This window comes from Haliotis asinina, chromosome 1 (assembly GCF_037392515.1).
Source record: "Haliotis asinina isolate JCU_RB_2024 chromosome 1, JCU_Hal_asi_v2, whole genome shotgun sequence".
In the NCBI taxonomy this organism is placed as follows: domain Eukaryota; kingdom Metazoa; phylum Mollusca; class Gastropoda; order Lepetellida; family Haliotidae; genus Haliotis; species Haliotis asinina.
The window spans coordinates 89,238,731-89,263,935 of NC_090280.1; the positions used below are offsets into that span (position 1 = coordinate 89,238,731).

The 25,205-nt window shown below is 41.0% G+C and overlaps 1 protein-coding gene across 1 annotated transcript in view; it reads left to right on the plus strand.

The window, feature by feature from the left end:
• The window catches only part of LOC137284059 (equilibrative nucleobase transporter 1-like), a 69,623-nt gene extending 50,926 nt beyond the window's left edge, over positions 1–18,697 (plus strand). Inside the window, exons 7-10 of the mRNA XM_067815719.1 lie at positions 6,836–6,931; positions 7,242–7,431; positions 11,683–11,806; positions 16,633–18,697. Coding sequence (XP_067671820.1) covers positions 6,836–6,931; positions 7,242–7,431; positions 11,683–11,806; positions 16,633–16,944 — 722 coding nt within the window. The 3' untranslated portion in view covers positions 16,945–18,697. The remainder of the gene's footprint in view (positions 1–6,835; positions 6,932–7,241; positions 7,432–11,682; positions 11,807–16,632) is intronic.
• Positions 18,698–25,205: the final 6,508 nt, after the last annotated feature.

Sequence of the window (25,205 nt, forward strand, 5' to 3'; positions counted from 1 at the left end):
GACAGTTTTCAATTCAAACCTTAAAATCTTCTGAGGGAATAAATTCTAGTTCCGTGATAGTTAAATATCTTGTCTTCTTCTGACGTTGTTCATGTCGTGACATCTGCTTAATAAGCAAACGATGTGCCAGTATTGATAACAGTTCTTTACAAACATGGATAATAGATGGAATCAGAATCACTGAAAAGAAAAATACGCTAAACTGTCACGAATCTAATAATGATTTTCAACTCAGGGCCCTTCCAACTTTAACTGAACGCCCATTTTAAATGACCAAGTTACATTAGTGGTCCTAGAAACTCTCAAGAACTAAGTGCCATAAAAGGCGACTGTGCTTGTCGTAAGAGGCGACTAATTGGATCGGGTTGTCGGACTCGCTGACTTGATTGACACATGTCATCGGTTCCCAATTCGCAGATCGATGCTCATGCTGTTGATCGCTGGATTGTCTGATCCAGAATGTATTACTTACAAACCGTCACTATATAGTTGGAATATTGCGGAGTGCGGCGTAAAACTAAACACACTCACTCACTCAAGAACCAAAAGGCTAACCACAGTCGCCCATCCAAGGACTGAGCGCGCCGAACGTTGCTTAATCAGCTGATTTGTGACCAGGACTCTGTGCGCAGTATCGCATACCGCAATGTTCTATGCTTAACCGCTCACATGCATTTTTTTTTAAAAAAAAAACATCAATCATGCTGACATTCAGAAACAAATGGTAACAATACTTACACATATTTTACCACATACTCAATATGTTTTAAATAATTTGCTCATGATTTGCCAACTCACGATAGAACGATGTGTAGTTAAGCAAAAATCTCTCTCTGTTCTCCACATGGATACAATGTGTGAAGTCCATTTCGTCTGTCTTCCGCCGTATTATTGTTGGAATATTGCTGAAAGTTAACTTTCATTAACCCACAGATAATGACATAGATCTCTCGGCGGTGTACTGTCATGTACTGATAGATCATCGATCACTCACTGGGCAAATCCGAGAATTTCATCTCGCGATCAAAGTATTCTGAAACTGCTTTCGGGCGTATCTCAACACTTAACCGACTTTTGCCGACCACCAGACCACACTTATGAGAGAAATAGACCACGTAGACAAAGTCTGCGTATCGCAAATGAAATAATTTATTATGAGCACTTGGTGCTTGTTTTTGTACTCCAGATCTATCCCTGTTAAAGTTGTTCAGGTTCGCCACTATAGTTCATCGCCTTAGTTCGTCTGGTACGTGTCTATAGTTCATCGCCTTAGTTCGTCTGGTACGTGTCTATAGTTCATCGCCTTAGTTCGTCTAGTACGTGTCTATAGTTCATCGCCTTAGTTCGTCTGGTACGTGTCTATTGTTCATGACCTTAGTTATTCTGGGTCGTCTCTATATATCATTCGCCCTAGTTCTTCCCGTTCATTACTATTATTCGTGGATTTAATAAATTGCAATCGTTTGAGTTATTCAAGTTCGTAACTATAGTTCATCGCTTTAGTTCTTCGAATTCGTCACTGTATTTTATCTCTGAATTCGTGAGTCAAGTTTGTCACTTCAGCTCGTCACTTTGAACAGTTGCTGTAGTTCATCACATTTAGTCTGTCTCTGTTGTTGGGAGCATCATGTCATTGGTTCCCAGTTTCCTGTGAAAGTCCGGGGTAGAATAGGCCTTCAGCAACCCATGCTTCCAACAAAAGGCGACCCTGCTTGTCGTAAGAGTCGACTAATAGGATCGGGTGGTCAGACTCTCTGACTTGATTGACTCATGTCATCGGTTCCCCATTGCGCACATCAAAGCTCATACTTCTGATCACTGGATCGTCTGGTCCAGACTCGATTATTTACAGAACGCAACCATATAACTGGAATATTTCTGAGTGCGGGTTAAACAAGTAAACAAGAAAATATTTGAAGAATAATCTACGGTTTCTGAAAACCGATTTTGAGCTTGAAAGCCGATTGTTTGAAATAGAGTTGTTCTTCGCCCACTGGGAATTTTCCTGTGAAAGCGGAAAATATTTTTGTTCACATTGTTTGTGTTTTTAAGCGCTTACGTGGCACTCAGCTCACTTACAAGTTATTTCCTTCATGACCTGTATGGGTAGTGAGGTAGCCTAGTGGTTAAAGCGTTCGCTCATCACGCCGAAAGCTTGGGTTCGATTCTCCTTGAGTGTACAACTGTGAAGTCCATTTCTGGTGTCCCCCGCGGTGATGTTGCTGGAATCCCGCTAAACGTGGCCTAAAACCATACTCACACACTAATTTAAGACCTGCAGTTCTGCATCTACACGCATAAAATTGTAAAGGTCACTCTGGTATGACATTTAGGCGACGCCTGTCATCAAGTTTTTTCATCAATAATTATTTGGTCTCGGACAATCTCTGTGTATGACGAACTACGGTTATATGGATTTCTGTTCAGTAAAACCGTAGTTTACTACTTGTCTTATCGTGTTGGACAAACATGGGCGGAATGTTCGTGGTCAGTATGTCATAAGTACTCGTTCGTAACTATAGTTCATCGCTTTAGTTCTTCGAATTCGTCACTGTATTTCATCTCCCAATTCGTGAGTCAAGTTTGTCACTTCAGGTCGTCACTATGGGCAGTTGCTGTTGTTCATCACAGTTTATCTGTTTGGGTTTAACCAATTCGAAGTTAAATGCTTGAAGAAGATACATTAAAACACCACAGACTGATCATTTTCCTTTCAGATGACCCTATTCTGTCCGCACCCCCCACCCCCCTACATTATAAAACTGATTAAATAGAGCTTCTCATGTTCTTTTAGGCATCAAACAAACAAGATAAGAAACATGAGGTACTCTTTCGAAGAAATATATACACGAAAACAAATGTCCGCCGGTGGCATCATTCATAGCTGGGAATAGTTTGACGGGGGCGGGGTGTTGTGTTAATACAAGATCATCTTGGTGGATTCCCTATTGGGAACTGTTTCCTCCGCGTTCTGCTGTGTTGAAATTTGACAGCGTAGACTGGCGGCCTTCGATTGTGTTCACAATATCAACCATTGGTTTTCTGATCCAAATTCGATTACAAATACCTGGTACGAATTTGGAGATAAAGGTTACGAAACATATCCAGAGACATAGAGACAAGCACAGACACAAAGAGAGCCAGATCTGTAGAGAAAGTCGAAAGTTTACAGTGAGTGAGTTCAGTTTTACGCCGCAAGCAGCAATATCCCAGATATATGGCGACAGTCTGTAATAAATCAAGTCTGGACCAGACAATTCAGGGATCAACAGCATGAACATCGATCTACGCAGTTGTGATACGATGACGTGTCAACCAAGCCAGCGAGCCTGACCACCCGATCCCGTTAGTCGCCATTTACAAGCATGGATTACTGAAGGCCAATATTCTTAGCCGGACATTCACGGGTTTATAGTTTACAGACATTTGTATATTTCTTACAGTGGCTAAATACATATACAACAATGCGGAAAGACAGTGTTCTAGTATTCTAAAGACTTGGGTGTAGTATCATTCCTGATTAGTTCATCACAGAGTTTCCTTGAGCCTATATAAGATAATATATTTGTATATCTGTCTAATATGGGGCTGATCAGATGTTCCAATATTTCAGTTTACTGTAAATCCTGAAATTAAGGCGTGCATTTTATTAATCCTGAGCCCACATTTATTTTAATTAAATTAAAATCGTGACGCATAATTGTCATGATATGCAATGTATGGAATATTCTTTAACAAGCGTAGTCTGGGAAAGTCCCCTGTGTTTGCTGTCTCTGTTTTAAATTGCAAACTTAGAAAGCCCTTTCGATCGCATATATATTTTATATTATGCATTCCGTGACTAAACTAGTTATTTTTGTAATATAATTAAAAAAATGATTCAATCAAAGTGGTTGAGTCAAGATTTGGTCTACATAATTTTCCTCAAAAGAAATTTTCTTATAGAATATTAGAATATCCTGCAAGCAGATGAAACGTCTCTCCAATAAGGGTCATCATAGCCAGATGCAAAGTCAAGAACATTGGAACCAAGAGAGAATAAATGAGTTACGGGAAAGATGTTTATAGATGTGTACAAAGACTTTCTGTTCGTCTCCAATAAATATGTCTAGACAGAACCATTATATTTTCTGCAAAACATCGGATGTATTTTCAAAACAACTCCTCGTGATGTTCTAACGTTATAATCTTCGAAAGTATCTGGTGGCCATTATAACAGAATTGAGAAGGAGTGTGTCATATTCACCCCGAGGTGCAAGAAAAGCTCTACGACACCACCGCCGTGCCCTAATCAATCCTTTAACCGTTGTAATCCGTAGCTACGTAACTCAGCAACGCCTGAAGTTGTCACGGCTTGCGCGCAACCCGCGGCCGTTGCGACATCAAAGTTTAACAAAGCTATTTTGACGTTAATTCAGTGTTAGTGCATGTAGCTTCAGGACATGTCATCGTGCAGTGTTTTGAGTCATGGACCTTCTGGCAAAATAACCATTGTTGCTCTGCCCGTGTGATGCAGTAACTGATACCACGTTTGTACGTCGTGTCGCTCGCACTTGGCGAAAACACTCCCCCACAGCACATATTAAGAGCTTCTCAGTGACAATGCTTATGACTGCTCATAATTCTGACAGGATTTGTCTCAGTATGAATATGGATGAAATAATGCTTTCTTAGACCTGTATTTGCTTAATACATCATGTCAAATCTTCGTAATCGTTATTATGATAATATATAGCGTAATTATGATCATAAATTATATGTGTTGTTGAATTACGTGTATATCTGGGTGTTTTATGACTGACTGATTTTGTGCATGATCAGCAGGAGGGCCACTTGCCTTGTACATACATTTTAGGGGAAGTCACATTATTCATTTATTCGTCGTCATACATTATGAACGGTCCCTGAAGGATACGTGTAGTGTCCAGTTTGGAAAGGTTATAGTGTGAGTGAGTGAGCTTAGTTTTACGCCACACAACCTATATTCCGGCTAAATAGCGGCCGTTTGTAAATAGTCGAGTCTGGACCAGACAATCCAGTGATCCACAGAATGAGCATCGATCGATCCACAGCGCAATTGGGAACCGATGACATGTGTCAATCTGGTCAGCGAGCCTGACCACCCGATCCCGTTTCTTGCATCTTACGCCAAAGTGTGGTCACCTTTTGGTGCAAGTATGGGTTGCTGAAGGCCTGTTCTACTCCGGATCTTTAAAGGTTATACAGTAGCAGCTGTATAATTCAGCACTCACTTGGACTGAAGAAATCATCCGTTTTAGACAATGTGCTGGATTGGAAAGCCTATGATAAATGTACAAGCCACGGAAGGGACTTAGATTTTAAGCCGGTGTTGACAACTTGCTGGATTAGAGAGATGCCGGACAGCTTCCACTGTACTGTTCTGATTATGCAAAATTGTGTTACGCCAAGGTGACTATGTAACAAATATGAGTATCGATTATTTCGAATTTACAGTGTGTTATATACAGTATATTACCATAGAAAAGCTAATCTCATAAATATGCCGAGGCCCTGTCTTGACCCTTAAAATCAGCGTCAAAATGGTATGTCCCGTACATAAGCCAAACCACAATCTTTACGTCGTGATCAGTCACTGGAAATATAATATCAGTAGTTATAACAACTGCAGGACAAACGAAATTCGATTGTCTAAAATATTACAAAAGTTATCCAAACTTAACCAGGCTGCAAACTTCAGCCGAAACTCTTGAAACTAAAGGCCAAACCGCAGCTGTGATACAACTCTCAAACTTATCTTCATCGATGTAGAAGCAAACAGTCTTTACCTGGACCGTTTACTTTCCAATATTATTATTATCATAAAAGCTTCCTTAGATTCTTGTGACGGTTTGATGGAAAATCATTGAAGGTTTTTGATATTTTTAAGTACCCACTAGTCATAATCAGAAGACAACATTACATGCTGTTATATTAAATTATAATGAAAAAAGTGCGCATTGTGCTCCTTACTTAAAACTTAATCATGGCAATTGTCGCATTACACAGCAGAAAGACTAAATATCGATGTATCAAAATATCTTGTATTTGTCCAAGCGGAAGGTAGTTATGATTAGTTATCCTGTGTCGTTCTTTGAATCTTGCGTGACTGGATGTGTTTCCTAACATAAAGCATCTCCAGATGAGCGTTAAACTGAATTATCCGACCCAAATACTCACTTTCCACGATAATTTGAGGTCATTGGTATCCAGGTGGAATCCTTAACATCAATATCATGAGAGATAGGATAGTGAACTTTGTGACCTTGACCCTGCCGTACGACACCTCGGTCTCGTTTCCTGCTGACTGGGTTCCGTCCTATTTAGCAACTTGGTACAATATCCAGTCCAGAAGTTTGAGACAAACTCATTCAACTGGATATATGAATATTAATCAGTATTATTTGACACATCTAATCACTTGAATATTGCCACACTAACGATCGGTTGAAAACCAGGTCATTGTCTCAGTCGTTTCATGAGACGCATGTTACGGTTTGTTGGGTGCAACGCCGCTTATAGTAATATTCCAGCAATATCACGGCTGGGGGAAGTGGGGCGGGGGGGAGGGGTCAGAAATGGGCATCACACATTGCACCCATGTGTGAAATCGAGTCTTCACGATGACGAGCGAACGTTTTAACCACTAGGCTACCCGTACCGCCCAGTATCACTGTACAGTATCATTGTACGGAATTATAATGGCGAATTTCTTCAGCTGCTTCTTCTTTCGTTTTTGTGACCCAGGTGACTGGACAAGGCCTGCTTAGATATATGTAATATTATCATATAAAGGTGCTGATATCTTCCCTTTCAGACTATGAGCAGCTCTACGGAAGTGTGCAAATATTCGCCGTGGTTGTATCCCCTGTTGCTGGTTTGTGGATAGACAAATACAGAAGAAGAGAGTTAGGTAACTATTGTCACGTTTTTCAATCAATAATTGTTAGTATGGGTTTTTTGCATTAGCAGTCATATATTTGGTCAAATGCATTGTTTAGTTTTGGGTGAACCATCCTGGTATCAGCTAACCACGCATTCACTCACACAATTCAAAGTCCACTCCCACCCATGCACTCGTTCACTTTTTCATTCAACTTTTCATCGTAATCCCAATTGTTTTAGTCGATGCTCATGATATCTGTCACTGAATTGATTGACCATGTTCGATTATTTACAAACAACAACTCACTCAAACATTACCTCTGTCTTTTATTCTACAGGTGTTCCTGCAGGCACGCAGCAAATGCAGAACATACTTCCGGTTATGTTTACTACGTCAGCACTTTCTGTTATGGAGCTAGTGGCGTCCATGGTAACGGATCAACTAACAGCCCGCATAGCCTCGTTTTTCTTCAACCTCCTTCACCGCGTGTTTCTCCTGACGACCACGTGTGCTTTCCTCATGCATGTGTAAGTACTTGGAATCAGAGGTTACAAATGAGGTTCTGATTTCACGCTGTTCATAATATCGCTCAGATAGGATCCAGTCCACAAGCAGGGCGAAAACTGGTGTTCGTATTTATTGTGTTTTTTTTGTGTGTGTTTGTTTGTTTTAAGTTGTTTAATGGTCTTCGGCAACCCATGGTTGTGGTAAGGAGCGACTAACTTGATCGGGTTGTCAGTGGCTGAGTGGAACAACGACAAAGTTTGGTTGGTTTGATGTTTATCACCGCACTCGGCGATATTCGAGCTATATTGCGGTGATCTGTAAAATATCTAGTCTCGACCAGACAATCCAGTGAAACTTGGGATACGATGACGTGTCAAACAAGTCAGCGAGCCTGACCACCCGGTCCCGTTAGTCGCCTCTTTCCACAAACATGGGTTTCTGAAGCCCTGTTCTAAGTCGGATATTTGCAGGTAGGAAAAAAAAATATCAGATTATGACACGGCTTTGATTGTACTCTATATCCACTGAAGGTGCAAATGAATGAAAAAGAAGGTTGGGTTTTATTAAGATTTAGGCAATATGCAAATAATATCTTAGAATTACATTAGAAATGTGTTTCATAGACTGTACCCAAGTGACGAAGCTCAACCACAACACTGCCTGAGACAGGATGGGTCGTAAGTGTGAATCGCAGCCAACGAAAATATCTCCACGGAATGACTATGGTTGGTCTCCTTAGACCACCGATTGATATAGCGATCTTTATCTTGTCTCATTGATCATCAATATACACAAACCAATGAACTGACAGTTACAAAATCTAGCCTGCACAGTTTTTGAGGTTCCATGGATCGGTGAGGTGGCCTTGTGGTTGACGCGTTCGCTCGTCACGCCGAACGCCAGGGTTCGATTGTACAAGGTGTGAATCATATGTGCAGTTCCCAGCCTTGATATTACTGAAACATTGCTACTAGCGGCGTAAAACAAAACTCACTCACTCGGTCTAGATGTTCCCATGGCATTTTCACAGGGCAACGGGACAACGTTATCTTTAAAGTTCATTATGAACTACTTAAAAGAGACTTATCTGTTTTATAAATTGTATCTAAACTCATGGGCAAAAATGCACGTTTTAGTTTGAGATTTTGGCAAAGTTGTTCAAGTTAGTAAAATCCTTTTAGGCCGAAACTGTTAGCCCACACACTGACTAATCATGCGCCCAAACGCCGCATGTTGGCTGTGTAGAAGCACATGAATTTGTGAAAACTGGCAAAACGTGCACCTCGCAGATTTTGCGAAATGCCTGTCGGGAAGCGACGGAAAATCACAGACATTTTGTCACGGCTAACAGTGCAAGAGAAAGAGAGAGAGAGAGAGAGAGAGAGAGTGGGCTATGATTATTAGGCAGATGGGTTCCAACAACAGCTTTATTGCATGGACCCTGAACTGTACACATGGTATACTTTGTAATTAAAAGGGACCCCTATACGACTTGGTTTCGACGAGGGGGTATTAAAACATTACATCGCCATGAAATTTATTGAGAAATTATGTTGAAAAATTTAACATAGCATCAGTTATCCTTATCCTTAATGGACCAGAAACTACTTGCTTCACTTTATTCAATTCTCTGGCAGTTGAACCTACTGCATACGAGTAACTGCATGCTCTCAGATGGTTTAGCCATGCAGTGTTATCAAGATTTTGCAGTCGAAGGGCTGAGCGGCCCGACAGAATCATGAGGTGAAATCTGTCCAATCTGTCCGACGCTGAGACGAACGTCCAATGATCGAGGGACACAAATACAAGCGCCTTCAGCAAGCAATATTTGCATGTATATGTGCGTTGCAGAAATATCATATAATATAATAAAAATAGCTCATCTTATAATACGGCTCTGTGATGGAACAGGAATTTTCAAAACAATCACATGTCCCTGACAGATGAGACAAGATGTGGACACCATTTGACGACACCATTGAGGTCATTGAAGCGGTGGAGTGTTGGTTTTCCATGGAATTAGGCAGTCTGTTTAAGCGGTTTGCACATGGTCAAGAAATGTTGGGAGCAATGGCACTCTGGATAGTGACTATGTAGACAAGTGTTAAGGACAAGAATTATAGAAAATAAATTTTCTACCCTGAAAACGTCTTCGTGATAGAACTTTTTTTATCCCCTCGTATAGCGGAAAACGCCTTTGCAATCACACACACCGATGACATCAGCTCCAGTAACAACGTTGATCTTTACTGACGACGTTAACGTCATCCCGATTGCTCCGTACGCTTTGACCCCGTTAGTCGACCCCTTCAGTCCATGTCAGCGGGGATACGTTTTGTTATCGGCCATGACAGACAGAATGAGACCTCGACAACACGATTAGACCGGAATCTCGGATAAGGCAGTTGGAAAGGGCTTGGGTGCACATTTCGATTTGACAATTTGTAGTAATAGGTTTGTACTAGGAGTTACGTTTTACACCATTTGTTTCCAAATAAACTTAATGCCCCTTTGTGTAAGAGCTTCTACAACATTCAGTTGTTGGATGACAAATAAACATGACAAGGGGGTTATTATTGTAGATTCAGGAGAATGACAAGTTTGGCTAACATTGGACAGAAAATTATCATAATAATGTTTATTTTTATTTTTTATGAAATTAGTCAATGGTGGTGAGTGGTCTTGTGCTTCTTTCACAAAGCTACCTTAACTAAGGTTAACCTTAACTCTCATTCGTTAACACTGCACTGAGGTTACCCAAGTCTAAAGTAGGGTCACAAATCAGTTCAAGTTAAGCAACGTTGGTCACATAGTGTGTTTGGGTGTGTGACCGTGTTTGGCAGTTTGAGAGTTTCCAGGGCTTGTTCTATAACGAAGCACGTGTGACACGCGTGGAATCGCCTTAGGTAAATGAATTTCTTCCAAACTGCCTGTGTTTTTCCAGCAGAAAATGGGTACCAGAAGGGATAAGTTGGCCATATGACTGTTAACCTTCCGACGCCTAGCAGGCAGAAAACGTGATGTACAATTAGTCCTTAGCGCCACTGAAACTGTTTGAGGTGCACACAAGGTGCACAAATTCATTATAGATTATATCGATCCGATCATTGCACCGTTAGCTTAAGATCCTTCATGTGACAAGGTCCACCGTTTTGGAACGGACATGGATTTGGTAAGTTGTTTTTTAATGCTACACTCAGTAATGTTACAGCTGAGTTACAGCGGTCTGTAAATAATCTATTCTGGGCCAGAAAAGCCAGTGATCAACAGAATGAACATATACCGACGCAACTGGGATACAATGACGAGCCAACCAAGTCACCTAGCCTGACCATCCGATCCCTTTCGTGGCCTTTTACAAGCATGGCTTGTTGTTGACGGATCCTCACGGGTATAGGAGGGTCGTGGAGGGCGTGGCGTTGCTTCCATATCCGCCCTCTGGATCTCCTAGGCCTAGTGTTCTTATTCGTAAATAATCACACCACTCCCTTTTTCGATACGGATTTGTCCTTGAGTCGAAGAGATTAATCATTTGAAATGAATGATATTTTTCTCTTTTCAAGCTTCAAAATCCATGTAATCTTCACGTGTTGAAAAAAACCCATTTAAATAAACGAACTCGGAGTTGTAGAATACCATTGATTTTAATCATCGAAATTACAACCTAATTGAATCTGGAGCCAAATGCCTGCTTCAGTGCATACTGAAATCAATTTTAATTACTTCCTGTCTAAATTTAGCCGTTTCTATTCAAAAGCTTTTTCTTTAAAAAATGTCCAATTTCCAAAACACTCTACAAACATCTGATTTCTGGCTCGGTAATATTGAGGGTAGTGGAGACAGATGAAGAGTACTGGAAGGTCATCGGTGCACCTGAGGAAGGATGATAAGGATGAAGACTGGCATCTGTTTGACAATACACACGTCCAGAAACCAATTTGCTTGGCAATAACATGTTTTTGTATATTTCCAGGGGCAATGTTTACATGATGCTTGTGAGATTAGAAATTAGCAAAAAACAGAAAACGATAGGAAGATTTCTTCAGCAAGACATGACTGGATCGGTTTCATTATTTAATGAATATCACCAACATGTTTTCGGTAAAGAAGGTAAAGATTATCCCAGTAAGTGACTGGAATGCCTTGAATAAATACGCGATGTTTTGGTGCATTTTACTGGTTCCCATTATTCGATGTTGGTGGGAGTCGATGGAATGCTAGTTAGAAACGATGTATTCTTTATTGTAACGTTTCTCTGATTGCCTTTTCAGACACTTTCCCCAGCAACACTTCGGCAAACTGTTTGGTGTGATGACGGCAGTATCGTCAATAATTGGAGCTTTCCAGTTTCCCATGAGGAACTTCCTCATTAAAAAATACGCAGACACATTGCAGGTAAGCTGGTACCTTGGCGTCGTATCATAGATGGAACACCAATTTCAGTTTGTTACAAGCTGCTTAACGGAATCGGAATCGGAAGCTTTGAATTGTTTCTAGCTGTTGGTGGCGAGACTAATCGCATGTTTCCCAATACTGAGTACCGTAAAACAAATATACACAGTAGCCTGAACATCCTTTCAATGGAGTATGACAAGCAGATTGATTCAGACGCACGGATGCTCTCTGGCAACGATAGCATGGTTCTGTTGGCGGAAACAAACTGACCACTAACAGCTCCACAGATCAATCAGTAGCAGCCAGCCTTGTATAGTGCGACAGGGCGTCCGCCATGACGTACGTGTCAAAGTCAAAGAATTCCCCCAGCCTCGATGTGGATGGAATTCTTGACAGAGATACAATGTTGACATAACACCAGTTTCTTCATATGGAACAAACCACAAACACAGACTTCCTTGTCGTTAGTACGGCTAAGCCCCAGGTCACCAACTCTCGTTCCCTGCATTTGTTGACGAGAAGCACGCGGTGAAACGTGAGACTGCTCCAAATGGGATAGGATGGATCCTCAATACTGAATTGGTCAGCAGATGGAAAAGATTGATGTTTTATTGCTGATGTTTACGATAATTGATGTTTCATTAGTCTGGTATATGACTGGTCTTAGGGGAATGTTGTAAACCTAAGCCAAACCTGACCTCACCACTGTCGCCACAGCATTTAAAACACTGTTTTGACATCCCAAACCGGAAGTTGTCATTAGACAGGAAGTCTGTACAACGTTGTAAAGGCTGACTAGACGCATAGGCCATAATCGTACTGCAGAATGTCTGTGGAACATGGAATTGATCTCTTCAGACTGTAAGTGCTCGGTTGTTTAGCGTTTAGGGTTGTGTTATCTGATAGCTCACAATTCTGGTTCTAAGGGTTGCGCGGAATCCCTTTCAATCAGTGAGGGAAGTTATATGAAAGAGTTTAATTTTACGCCGCACTCAGCAATATTCCAGCTGTATGGCGGCGGTATGTAAGTGATCAGGTCTGGATCAGACAATCCAGTGATCAACATCATGAGCATCGATCTACACAAATGGGATACGATGTGTCAACCAAGTCAGCCCATCCCGTTAGTCGCCTTTTACGACACTCATGGGTTACTGAATACCAACCCTCATCCACATCTTGACGGGTATATGGATTTTTTTAGATTACACATATTCATAAATGGAACCAGTCAATCACAGTATGACATATTGTTATATCCTAATGCCATTTGTTAAAAATAGGCCAAAATACCATCCCCATAATGCCAAACCTTAACCAGTCTTGATTACTCGCAATTACAGTGAGATTTACATTCACGAAGTTTATTATAAATACGTTGAAAACAAACCGGTGGATATAGCGAACTATTTTCCATCTTGAACATTTTCTGAAACTTTAGAGGAAATGCATGTAACGAGTTACGATAAAACGGAAGTGAAGAGCTTTGAGAGTGTGAGTGAGTTCAGTTTTACGCCGCTCTTAGCAGTATTCCAGCAATATCACTAGAAATGAGCTTCTCACACTGAATCCATTTGGGCAATCAAACCAGGGCCTACGGTGGGATGAGCGAACGATTTTGCGCCTGGCTACCACACCACCCTTTGGTGTACAGTGAGTGAGTGAGTGAGTGGGCGAGCTTAGTTTAGTGAGCAATATTCCAGATATATGGCGGCGGTCTCCATATAGTCGAGTCTGGACCAGACACTCCAGTAATCAGCTGCATGAACATCGATCTACGCATTTGGGACACGATGACATGTGTCAGTCAAGTCACCTGATCCCGTTAGTCGCCTCTTATGACAAGCGTAGTCGCCTTTTATTGCAAGCATGGGTTGCTGAGGGCCTCTTCTATCCCGGACCTTCGCGAGTCCCTTTGGTATACGGAAACCAAGTATCAGAACCCAAAGTATCAAAACCCAAAGGAGTAAATGTACAAGTGTTCGCGATAAGATACTCTAGCTGATACAGTGTTCACTTGTTACACCAAAAGCCCTGGTGCGGTTTTCTACGTAGGTTAAATGTGTACAGCGGATTCCTGGGGTCTACTGGAGTGATATTGCTGAAAGCGGCGTACAATCATACTCACTCAATCAATCAATAATATTCAGTCATTAACAAAATGCAACGGTTGTTTGAAAAATAATAATATGATTTATCAAATTCCATTTTACCAATATATCAATGATTTCTTGTGATGCACTGCTAGACAAACCATTTTCGTTATAAAAATATTAACAGACATTTGTGAAAACGTATACGTGACATTTGGGTTTACTACACAATATCGAGTTTGAAACCCATCTATTCTACTTGACATTTCCCTACCTTGCTAGGTGAGTCATATATCAAGAAATGTTTTCGACGGTATTGTGTTGCAAAACTGAACCTGAGCATTGTTTTATATATAAAATAGTTCCTTTGATATATGATATGGAATTCAAATTAACTACCCATCGCTTTTTAGAAGGATCTTTATCTTTTACCAAAGCTTTGTTTTACTCCGTAAAAGCGCAAAAAATGAAAAGAAAACATAAATAAAATGGACGTTAACTGGAGTGCCCCATGTAAGGTTACACTGTTATTGCACTCATAAAGACGACGTGTGAATATAATGATGTTTACGTTTGTGTTTGCGATGGGTACAACTTGCACAAATATTTAAAGGTATATAGTTCATACAAATGACAAAGTTGTTACCCTCACAGTGAGTGTGGGTGAGTGAATTTAGTTTTACTCATCGCTCAGCAATATTCCCGCTATGTGAAGGCGGTCTGTAAATAATGGAGTCTGGACCAAACAATCCAGTGATCGGCAGCATGAGCATCGATCTAAGTAATTGGGAACCGATGACATGTGTCAGCGTGCCCGAACTCCCGATCTCGTTAGTCACATCATACGACAAGTATCGGTTAATGAAGATCAATTCTAATCCGGATCTTCAGTGTTTCGCAAAAGTTTTGATAACGCCTATTATTTTTTTAGCAAATATAGTTTTAAGTTTATTCGATTCAGCAACATATAAAACTGTATGAAACAGGAGGCCAATCAGCAGCTTCACCTGCGATTCTTCGCTCGTCTGTCGCTGTTGTTATGATAATCCACCGAGAGTTGACCCCTCTCAGCGTTGAGGATGGTTCCAACAATAACTCGGCGACTCAATTCGCCGACTGGAGGAAACCTTATGTACAAATACAATGCAAATATGTTGATCGGTGACCTTTGTGGCAGACAGTTTCGGGAAGCCATAATGCCGGAAGATGTTTTAAAGTAATGTGCAGCATCTGTTTATTCTGACTTGAAGGAAGACGCGCGTCTGATGACTTACAGTAAATATTGCGTGTCAAAAATAGACCACGGACACATTTTAAGCATGGCCGACAAGGAAGCCATATTGAACATGCTACTGACGAAATGTATTCTTACTACAGTGTTAAGTTATTATACTATAATAAAGATAGGGGATTCTATTAAGGGGTAATATTATTTGGAAACCAAATTTTATGTTTGTCTATGGAATTTTGAAAATGATTATTCCATGCACAAGTTGTGGTGATTTTCTTGCAAGCGTTTTCATGATGTGCACGTGAATTAGGTAAACTTAGATATTTACAGTGAATGGTGTCAGTGTGTTGCTGCACATTTCATTCTCGTGAAGATCCTGGATAGAGTTGATCTTCGGCTCCTCGTAAAAGACGACTAATGGGATTGGGACGTCAGGCTCGCTGAAATGGTTCATACATGTCATCGTGTTGCAATGGTGAAAATCCATGCTCATCGTGTTGATCACTGGGTTGTCTGGTCCAGATTCGATTATGTACAGATCGCCGCTGTATTACTGGAATACTGCTGAGTACGGCGCTACAAACCAACCAGCTGTATGATTCAGTGATAAAAAACAGACCATGTGTTCTGATATTGAGCTCCTTTCATGTGAGGAATGGCTTGGTGCATTTGGTTTGTTTTAAGTTCAATGCCCATCTGGGCTCTGCTGTCAGTAATTAGCAGATTACAATCCGGTTAGCAACAAACACACCTTGGCGACCAGGAGAGACAACTGTCTCTCTGTGCTACGAACCCGTTCTGAAAGTGCATTTCAACCTGGATCTTCACAGAGCTACGGGCTTAGAGTGAGTGAGTGAGTGAGTGAGTTTGTTTTTACGCCGCTTTCAGCAATATTCCAGCCACATCACTTGGGTGAGACCGCACACAGGCATCGCAAATTGTGCCAATGTGGGGAATCAAACATGGGTCTTCAACGTGAAGAGCGGGTGAGAACGAGTGGAAAGACAGTTCAGGGACCCGTTTCACAAAGCTTTCGTAAGCTTAAGATCTCGTAAGTTTTCTCGTAGCATCACTACCGTAGCACAGGAGGTACCAATGTTACGAGAAAAGCTACGAGACCTTAGGCTTTGTGAAACGGGCCCCTGATCACTGTAAATGTGAGAGGTTATGCCACTTGGTATACGATCGTAATCTCAGGATCACGTTGTTGGTGATATGTCATGTTTGAGGCAGCAGTCGAGCAACACCAGAGGACTGAAAGTCCTGAGGTAACACGTGACCAGAATATTTCTCGGTGGAATTCCCTTTTTGCACACGACAACTGTTCTACATCTATTTATTGTTTGAACGTAACTCGTAAATCAAGCCCATGTTGATGAAAAAAATGTTACGTCACAAGTATATAAACATCGCTTTGGTACTAAACAGAAACTGTAATGAGCAATCGATGACTACCTTTAATACAGTTCTGATCAACCGTGCTAACCTCTTTTTCTCTTCAGGTGAACATCTTGCTCCTTCTCCTGTCTGTCGTGTCAATGGGTCACCCCCTCAACGTCTGGAACCACTGCCGACGTCGACTAATCAGGGACCCCTCACGACACGACGATCGACAACGGCGCGAAGTCAGCGCCACACATCTGACGTCACACCAGGACGTGGATGACGCACGTATCCCAGAAGGCAACGGTGAAGTAATCGAGTCCATGCCAGAACTACTTCCGCGGGACATCCCCGACACTAACGGCGACATTGTTGTCGTGTACGATGGATCTGATCGTCACGGGGAAGATGTAAACGACACCCACATCTAATGTGCAAACAGTCGAACATGTTTTTTTAAGACATTAAGTCAAACACTCTTGTGTCGAAGTTGGAGGAACCTGAGAACGCTGCGAGATATCCTAGGTTCGGCACAGCCGAAAATTGATGACTGAATAAAGAACTCGAAGGGACAAAGCCTTTCTTCGAGATGAAAATAGGTTCGACATATCAAAGTTCGGCACAACGGTGTTTGTAGATATTATATCAACTACGGGACGTCAGTTTAACATCATCTTTTCTCTGAGTTCAGTTCTTTGAAGGGTAAAGTTGAAATTTTGTAAATGATAGATGTTTGGATATGGTTTGACGAGTTGAAAGTTAATTCAGCTTAGGACAGTATTCCATTTATATTACGCTAAGTCTGCTTCATCAGGGAGGGAAACCCGAAATATTACTCGTGTAAGATGTATCGAGCGAGTTTGGGTTAATCCTGTTTAGGGCAGTATTCCGTCAATTTTGTGGCGTCATAGGATTCTTGCATGCTCAAGGGAGGCAACTCTACAAGGGAATTTTTTTAGTGCCAACGACGACAGGGCCAGCCTTTGATTCATATTTGCATGAGGAATATGGTACTTGTAACCATGTATATCTTCACAGGAAACTATGATATTCTCATATAAGAACGGATCCCAGTCACGTGACACTTGGTGGCTGTTGTTAGCCTTGTTTAACGTTTTCTGTTGTTCAGACCAAACCGCACATACATACAGTCACCTATACATGTAATAATCAGTCTTTGATTACAATCTCTACAAGTCAGGAACTTGTGTTATATAGCGGATAATCCTTTCAAGTTTGGAGAATGGGTTTGCGTCAATTCACGCAAAATGCAAATTAGAATTATGTCGGAGGTTTGACATAGCGGATTCGGATCGCAATGCTCAATTAGCAGACACAGCCTAATAATAACTTTAGTAACAACAGAACACAGTCATTTTGTAAAGACATCCGTATGTGTTTGTTGTCATTCCTAACGTCAGCGAGGAACAGCAGTATTATAGTCAGTATTAATGTCAGACTTTACAGAAACGTGGATGTCGGTATAATGAGACTTATATTTTAATTATTTCAAATGCATTTTAAATACGATAATATAATGTGCGCCCATATACATGTACATGTCTGTGTTAAATTGTTTGAAGTTGTGCAGATAATGTGACTTCGCCCTCGCAACTCCCCTCAGAACTCCCCCACCCACCCTCAGAACCCGGATGCGTGTTTGGAGCCGCCCTATCTAGCTGCTCCTGTCTTGACACTGTATTCATATTGTGTCTCGTCTTATGACATGGAAGTGTCTTCTGGTATAGTATCAAGGCAGTGTATTGTGTTTTAGTGGCATGGCAGTGCCGTGGTAAGGTATGGTTTAATTTTTCCAGCGTTGTCTCATTCGTGAGTGTTTCTCTCAGAGACAAGGGGTAATCCCAGAGGGAATACATGTTTGGTTTTATGCTTGCGTTACTTAACGTAGCACCTGAATCAGGAAATCTCGTGTTTTCTTTGTTTGTTTGTTTGGCTGGTTGGTTCTTTTTGTACGCCTAGCATCGTTTGTCCTGTTTTTGAAATTTTACAGTACGCATTCGCTCACCTTTTAGGATGGATGAAATAAAACAAACAAGAAACAGTTATTCTAATTATTATGAAATCCAAATTTTTCGTGTCTGCTTACTTTCTCCCTGCAATTTGGATTAAATTAAGAAAATGAAAACCTTGTTCTCATTCATCTAATAAAAATATAATGAACAATTGTCTGGTTAAGTTGTTTAATTCCACTGACTCATATACCTTGGGCTATTGTATCTGTAACTGCCCGTCACAAAATATCTTACGCTTGAAGGTTAATTGGCTGTCGTTAATAACACAAGCGTTATCTAGGCTGAAAGTTGGCATATTTAACGGTACAACTATTTCCATGTTCGTTTCATTTTCAGCAAATATTGGTGTATAGTGTCCTTTGTCCGACAGTGTAGGTCTCTCTGTTTAGTGTCTTGAATAGCTGGAGATAGGTGTTAATATCAGCAATGATCAATGAGCATGTTTTGTATAATGGCGTATGTGTGTGTGTCTTTACAAGTGAAGGCGCAGGTGGTAAAAGTGTTTAAAGCGCCACAGTTTTGTTTGCAGGATTCGCTGATCGTTGGTTCGAATCTCACCGATTAAGGTCCTTGGTGGCGAAATTAGAGGTTGTGTACGCCTAAACTCAGTAGAACCTAGCTTATGGTCCGGTAACGGAGTTTGGTTGTTCAGCATCCGTGCTGGGTCGAAGACCCGGGTTCGATTCCCCCACATTGTTGCTTTGTGCAAAGCCCATTGTTGGTGTCCCCACCGTGATATTGCTGGAATATTGCTAAAAGCGGCGTAAAACAATGCCCATTCACCTAATGTGTCAAGGGTCACTTCTCTATTGAGGACAACATTCGTCACTTATAATTACCAAAATATCAGGAACCTGTTACCCGTCAAAGTGTATGTCAAAAATAACAGACCAATAGAGATTGACTTGTTGAATGCCTTTCAGAATGGGTTTAGTGAGTGCGTGATGTTGTCAAAGACAGAACGCAGATACTGAAGAGATAAAACCGAATTGAATTTCCTCCCACTTTGACCCAGACAGTTGTCATCCAAAGTCTGGCTGCATTCAGTCTAATCTTTATTGTTGACAAGGCATCAGATGACCTGACGATTATGTGAAGCTTTGCTGTTATTTGATCAAAGGACCTGTATGAGTGATATATAAAATAAAGCCACATATAGGACCCGTTTGTTCACTGAGGACGTATTCTGACAGCAACAGGCGTCGTGGTATTGGTTTGGGCTGAACACATAATTGAATGTCCATTATTGTTCGACTAGAACCCGAAACTGCATGAAGACGTGAAGAAACGCATAATGAAAATACCACCGAATCCCTGTCTCAGACAGTAGCCACTGTTTTCTTCCTGAGATCAAAGAATGACTTCATATTTACAGATCATTTACAAATCGAATGCCATAAACACTCTGACAAGGAACGTCAAAGGAAACGAACTGATTCAAGTTCTATCCCAAAGTCTGATAATATGCATTTTTTTCCCATGACACGCAAAATATATTCTTTAACGGGCACGTGTGTCATTAAAAGTGGTAGTCACAGATAAAGTTATATATTTATATGTTTGTTTTTTGTTTGCAAATATTAAAGCAAATATGAAATTTGATGACGTCACCTTATTTAAAATGCCATTCTATATACACACCCGTGCCAGATATATTCGGACACTTGGCGTAATTTCCGTAGACTTACATGTTATTTCAGTGCCACATAAATAATCTTTATGAAGTGAGTTCAGGGTTGATCCTTGTAAAATTTGACAGGCAAACGTGACATCATCTCTTCTGTGCGCACATAATTTCAGTTCCGTTTTCCGACTACTATTTATTCTCGGCACTGTGCACGTGTCCATCAGCTTGTTGCCATTAGATGTTTTGAGAGCAGGTAAGATTATTCGTCACAAGTGTGAAAAATTTGACTTGGATATTACCAAAATTAGATTCATACAGAATATTTATGCTACGCTGAATTAACATGTAATTCAGACTATTACTGAAATCGCTGTAAAACTTAACTCACTCACCCACTAAACTGTTTTGCTAGCAGTGGTGATCGTTGTGGACACTTTGGTATCTGTTGTCAGCTACACCAAATGACTGAAACGTCCGTGAAACATCGACTGCTTTGAATGGCTAGATCAAACAGGAAAGTGGTGCAGAATTACCTCCCTTAGGTGTTGACGCTCATTAGACAAACATGACCATCTGAGTTTGGAGATGGGACATTTTCAATAAAAAAAACTGCAACATCAACAACAACCAAAGAAAAAGAAGAAAGACCCAGCGACACATGCCGGATTGTAGATTGTCAACCATTCCTTGTGTGCTATCAGTTGCCGATTTCACATGCAGTACGTGCGAATCAGTGTTTGGATTTCAAGTTTAGTCAAATCTGGGGGTCTTGAGAGTGATAAAGAGGTTGGTTTTCAAGTTTAAGACAAAATATTATGGATGCTATCGTTAAGATCGGTAATACTCGGAATATTTGCCAATAATTTGAACCGAACCTTAATATTCAAATAATCTAGTAATTATTATTCATGCAGCATGTTACTTGATCTAATTAAACCACCTGAACTAAAATGAAGGTGACAAGTGACACTTCCTCATATTTTTCATAGTAATATTTATGCATAAAGATTTACAAAACCATCCTTAAACAGGTACAAGAGAAATAACCTCAATTTCCAATAGCCAACTTTCCCAATATGTCGATCTATATTCCGGGAGTTCTAGACATATCTACATATTATACAGAGATTGGGGAACAGTCGAAATGCTTGTACCAACGGCTATATCTCAAAAGGTGTTTGGCCATCGTTGCAGCTTCCAATGCCTTAGTAACCTTTCTGGTATTTTTATGGTAGACATGTGGATGATATTTCAATTCAACCCATGAAAAAAATCATATACGGTGCAGATTCCCATTTTGTTTCCCGTATCCGTTATTTCCGAGAGGACCAGTGAAGGTCCGGGATAGAAGAGGCCTTCAGCAACCCATGCCTGCCATTAAAGGCGACTTTGCTTGTCGTAAGAGGCGACTAATGAGATCGGGAGGTCAGGCTCGCTGACTTGGTTGATACAGGTCATCGGTTCCCAGTTGCGCAGATCGATGCTCATGCTGTGGATCACTTGATTGCCTGGTCCAGGCTCGAGTATTTACAGACCGCCACCATACAGCAGTAGTAAGTGCGGCGTAAACCTAAACTCGCTCACTATTTCCGAGAATTTACAGGTGAACAACTGACTTACCTGTACCTGTGTTTGTGATAGTTACTACTTGTGGGGCAGCATACCCTCAACATTTTAGTGAAAATCTGGTAAAATTACTGTTTATAGTGGACCGCATGTTCTTTATGTCGTCGGGGCTTTGGGGTAGCCTGGTGATTAAAGCGTTCGCTCGTCACGCCAAAGACCCGAGTTCGATTCCAGCATGGACACAATGTGTGAAACGCATTTCTGGTGTTCCCCGCCGTGATGTTGCTGGAATATTGCTGAGAACGAAGTAAACTAATGTGTACACTCATTGTGTTGTCGGAATCGTGCAAGGAATTAGGCAGAAAAGCAGAAAAGAAACAAATTTATTTAGTTTATTTATGCTGAAATTTTAACTTTTGAGGAACGTAGTTTTGTCACTTATAAGTAAGATCATACAAATAATTTAGTTCCTTTTACTGATGATTATAGGAGGATTTTAGCTTGTCACCAGATCGGGAATGTCGATGCGCCATATATTTTTTCGAGTATACATTTAACCGACATTTATGTGAACTGTATGCTTGTATGGGCATAAACTTCTAGTTCCGTGTATGCCAAACATTGTGATTTATTGTATATTGTTGACTTGAATTGTTGAATCGCTGGAAGGAGATCAATAGTGTGTTTTCGTGTTGGTATTATGGAATATTTAAACAATGCCTGCTTTTTCACATATATTTGATATTGTCTGGATTTGTATTTTGTGCGGACTATTTCATATTGTAAATGACGATGTATTTTCAATATGTGGGTATTTTAATCAACAAACAAATAAACAAATGACCATATACTGAGTTCTGTGCTTAAACTGCTTATCGACTTAACCGTTTCGAGAGGAAAATGGACAAAGGGAAAAACGTGAGAACGTTAACGTCAGCAGAGGATGTGATGACAATTAACACATTACAATCCGGTTAGCGTGAAACAAACCTTGGCGACTATGGAAGACAGCTGTCTCTCTGTGCTACGAACCCGTTCTGAAAGTGCATTTCAGCCTGGATCTTTACAGAGCTACATGCTTTGAGTGAGTGAGTGAGTGAGTGAGTGAGTGAGTGAGTGAGTGAGTGAGTGAGTGAGTGAGTGAGTGAGTGAGTGAGTGAGTGAGTGAGTGAGTGAGTGAGTGAGTGAGTGAGTGAGTGAGTGAGTGAGTGAGTGAGTGAGTGAGTGAGTGAGTGAGTGAGTGAGTGAGTGAGTGAGTGAGTGAGTGAGTGAGTGAGTGAGTGAGTGAGTGAGTGAGTGAGTGAGTGAGTGAGTGAGTGAGTGAGTGAGTGAGTGAGTGAGTGAGTGAGTGAGTGAGTGAGTGAGTGAGTGAGTGAGTGAGTGGCGACGGACACCAGAAATGGGCTTCACACATTACACCAATGTTGAGGATAGAATCAAGGTCTTGGCCTGACGAGCTAATGATTTAACCAGTAGGCAACTCCACAAACGACGAGGAGAACGAGAAGATGGTGTACATCAACACTGTTAGGGTGGAATGGCAGGCTTATACTCCTGTAGATAGCCTAAACGTGAAAACAACACGCAGCAAGGTTGATGAACTTCAAAAATGTGTTTTAGAACCAACGCAAGACTACATGCGGTTTGAAATCGTTTCGTCACAGAGGAATATTATGCAGATATGTTCTACGTTTTCCTAATGGTTAACAAGTAGTCATATAACAGAGTCACTACATGAACGCTATGTATCTTACCTACTTTCATAGCAATAGACTGAGAAAACGCTAAACTCTCAGTGTACCCAAAACACTTAACACTAACAATAATGTAACGATACTATGAGAAGTGGGCAACAAACTGACATAACATAAAGGTGGGCACGAGCAATAAATACTGCGGTCGAACCACAATTTACTGAGCGCACTAAACGCTGGAATCAACTGCGGTCATTTGTAATGCAAATTTAGCTATACCGTTACAAACACCAAAGAAAACGGAAGAATGTACACAATAAAATAATAGAACATCTAGTCATTGATAAAAGGATTTGTTTGTGTGTCGTTTAACGCTGCATTCAGCATTTTTTCATCTATATTGTGGCGGTCTCTAAATAATCGAAACCGGGTCAGGCAATCTAGTGATCAACAGCATGAGCATCAAGCTACTCAACTGGAATACGATGACATGTGTCAACCAAGTCAGTGAGCCTGATAATCTGATCCAGATAGTCACCCGTTATGACAAGCATGAGATGCTGAAAACCAACTCTAACCTCCATCTTCACGAGTCTGGCAAAAGGGGAACAAAGAGAAGAAATATGGATTTGCCTAGACTTCCCTACTGCCAATAGCGAAGACTACCTACCGTTCATTCCATTTACTTTATTTGTAGAACATAGGACATCGGCCCGTAGTACAGCCTAAAATAATACAGAAATAAAACATACCAATATCAAACGAGGATGCATCGTCAATCGATACTTTTCTTAAATAAGTAAGATTGCATGGATGCACGTGTAGCAATATTTCCATACGCTTACTTTACAATTCTGTCTAAGTCTGTAAATAGGCAAAAGAAATTTAATCTTTCCGTTTGTAAGTGCCTGGACCAGCATTTCCATAGGATACCTTTATTCAGACATACTTAACAATTTACGCCGATGGCCAACACAGTGTATAGGATGTCTCGCATCTTCACTTCTAACAGTATGGTCTGGCGTAGTGCCCTTAACTCCAAGAAAAGCTCACATGCTTATAGGAGTACAGATTCTTTTTCGTCACAGATATCAACACCTCATATTTCTGTACCACAGATAACTGTCCCGGTGAAACTTTGGTGTCGACTATCCTAAGATACACTTTAAATGGAATAGTCTACAACTGAACATGATACAGCTAATTCGAGGGAAATACTGTCGCCATTTTGGGAGGCTGGTAACGCACCTTACCACCATCACCTTAGATACAGTGTATTTACAGACCGCCGTCAGTTAGCTTGAACATTGCCGAGGATGGGATTAAACAGCAACCAAGCCAAATCAAGCCTGAAGAAGCTTTATGAACGAGTGAGTGGGTGAGTTCAGTGTTACGCGGAACTCAGCTATATTCCAGCTATATGGAGACTGTAAATAATCGAGCCTGGACCAGACAATCAAATGATCAACAACATGAGCATCGATCTGCGCAATTGGGAACCGATGACATTTTGTCAACCAAGTCAGAGAGCCTGACCACCCGATCCCGTTAGTCGCCTCTTACGACAAGCATAGTCGCCTTTTATGGCAAGCATGGGCTGCTGAAGACATACTCTACCGCGGGACTACTTCACGGGTCTTTATGAACGAGACAACCAAGAAGCAATACAGGTTTTCGATGTTTACTGCTTTGGTGAAACAAACGAGAACGTTTGTGGTGCAGTCAAACCTTGTAAGGTGTATGAATAATGGAGTGGCACGGGGATTCGAACC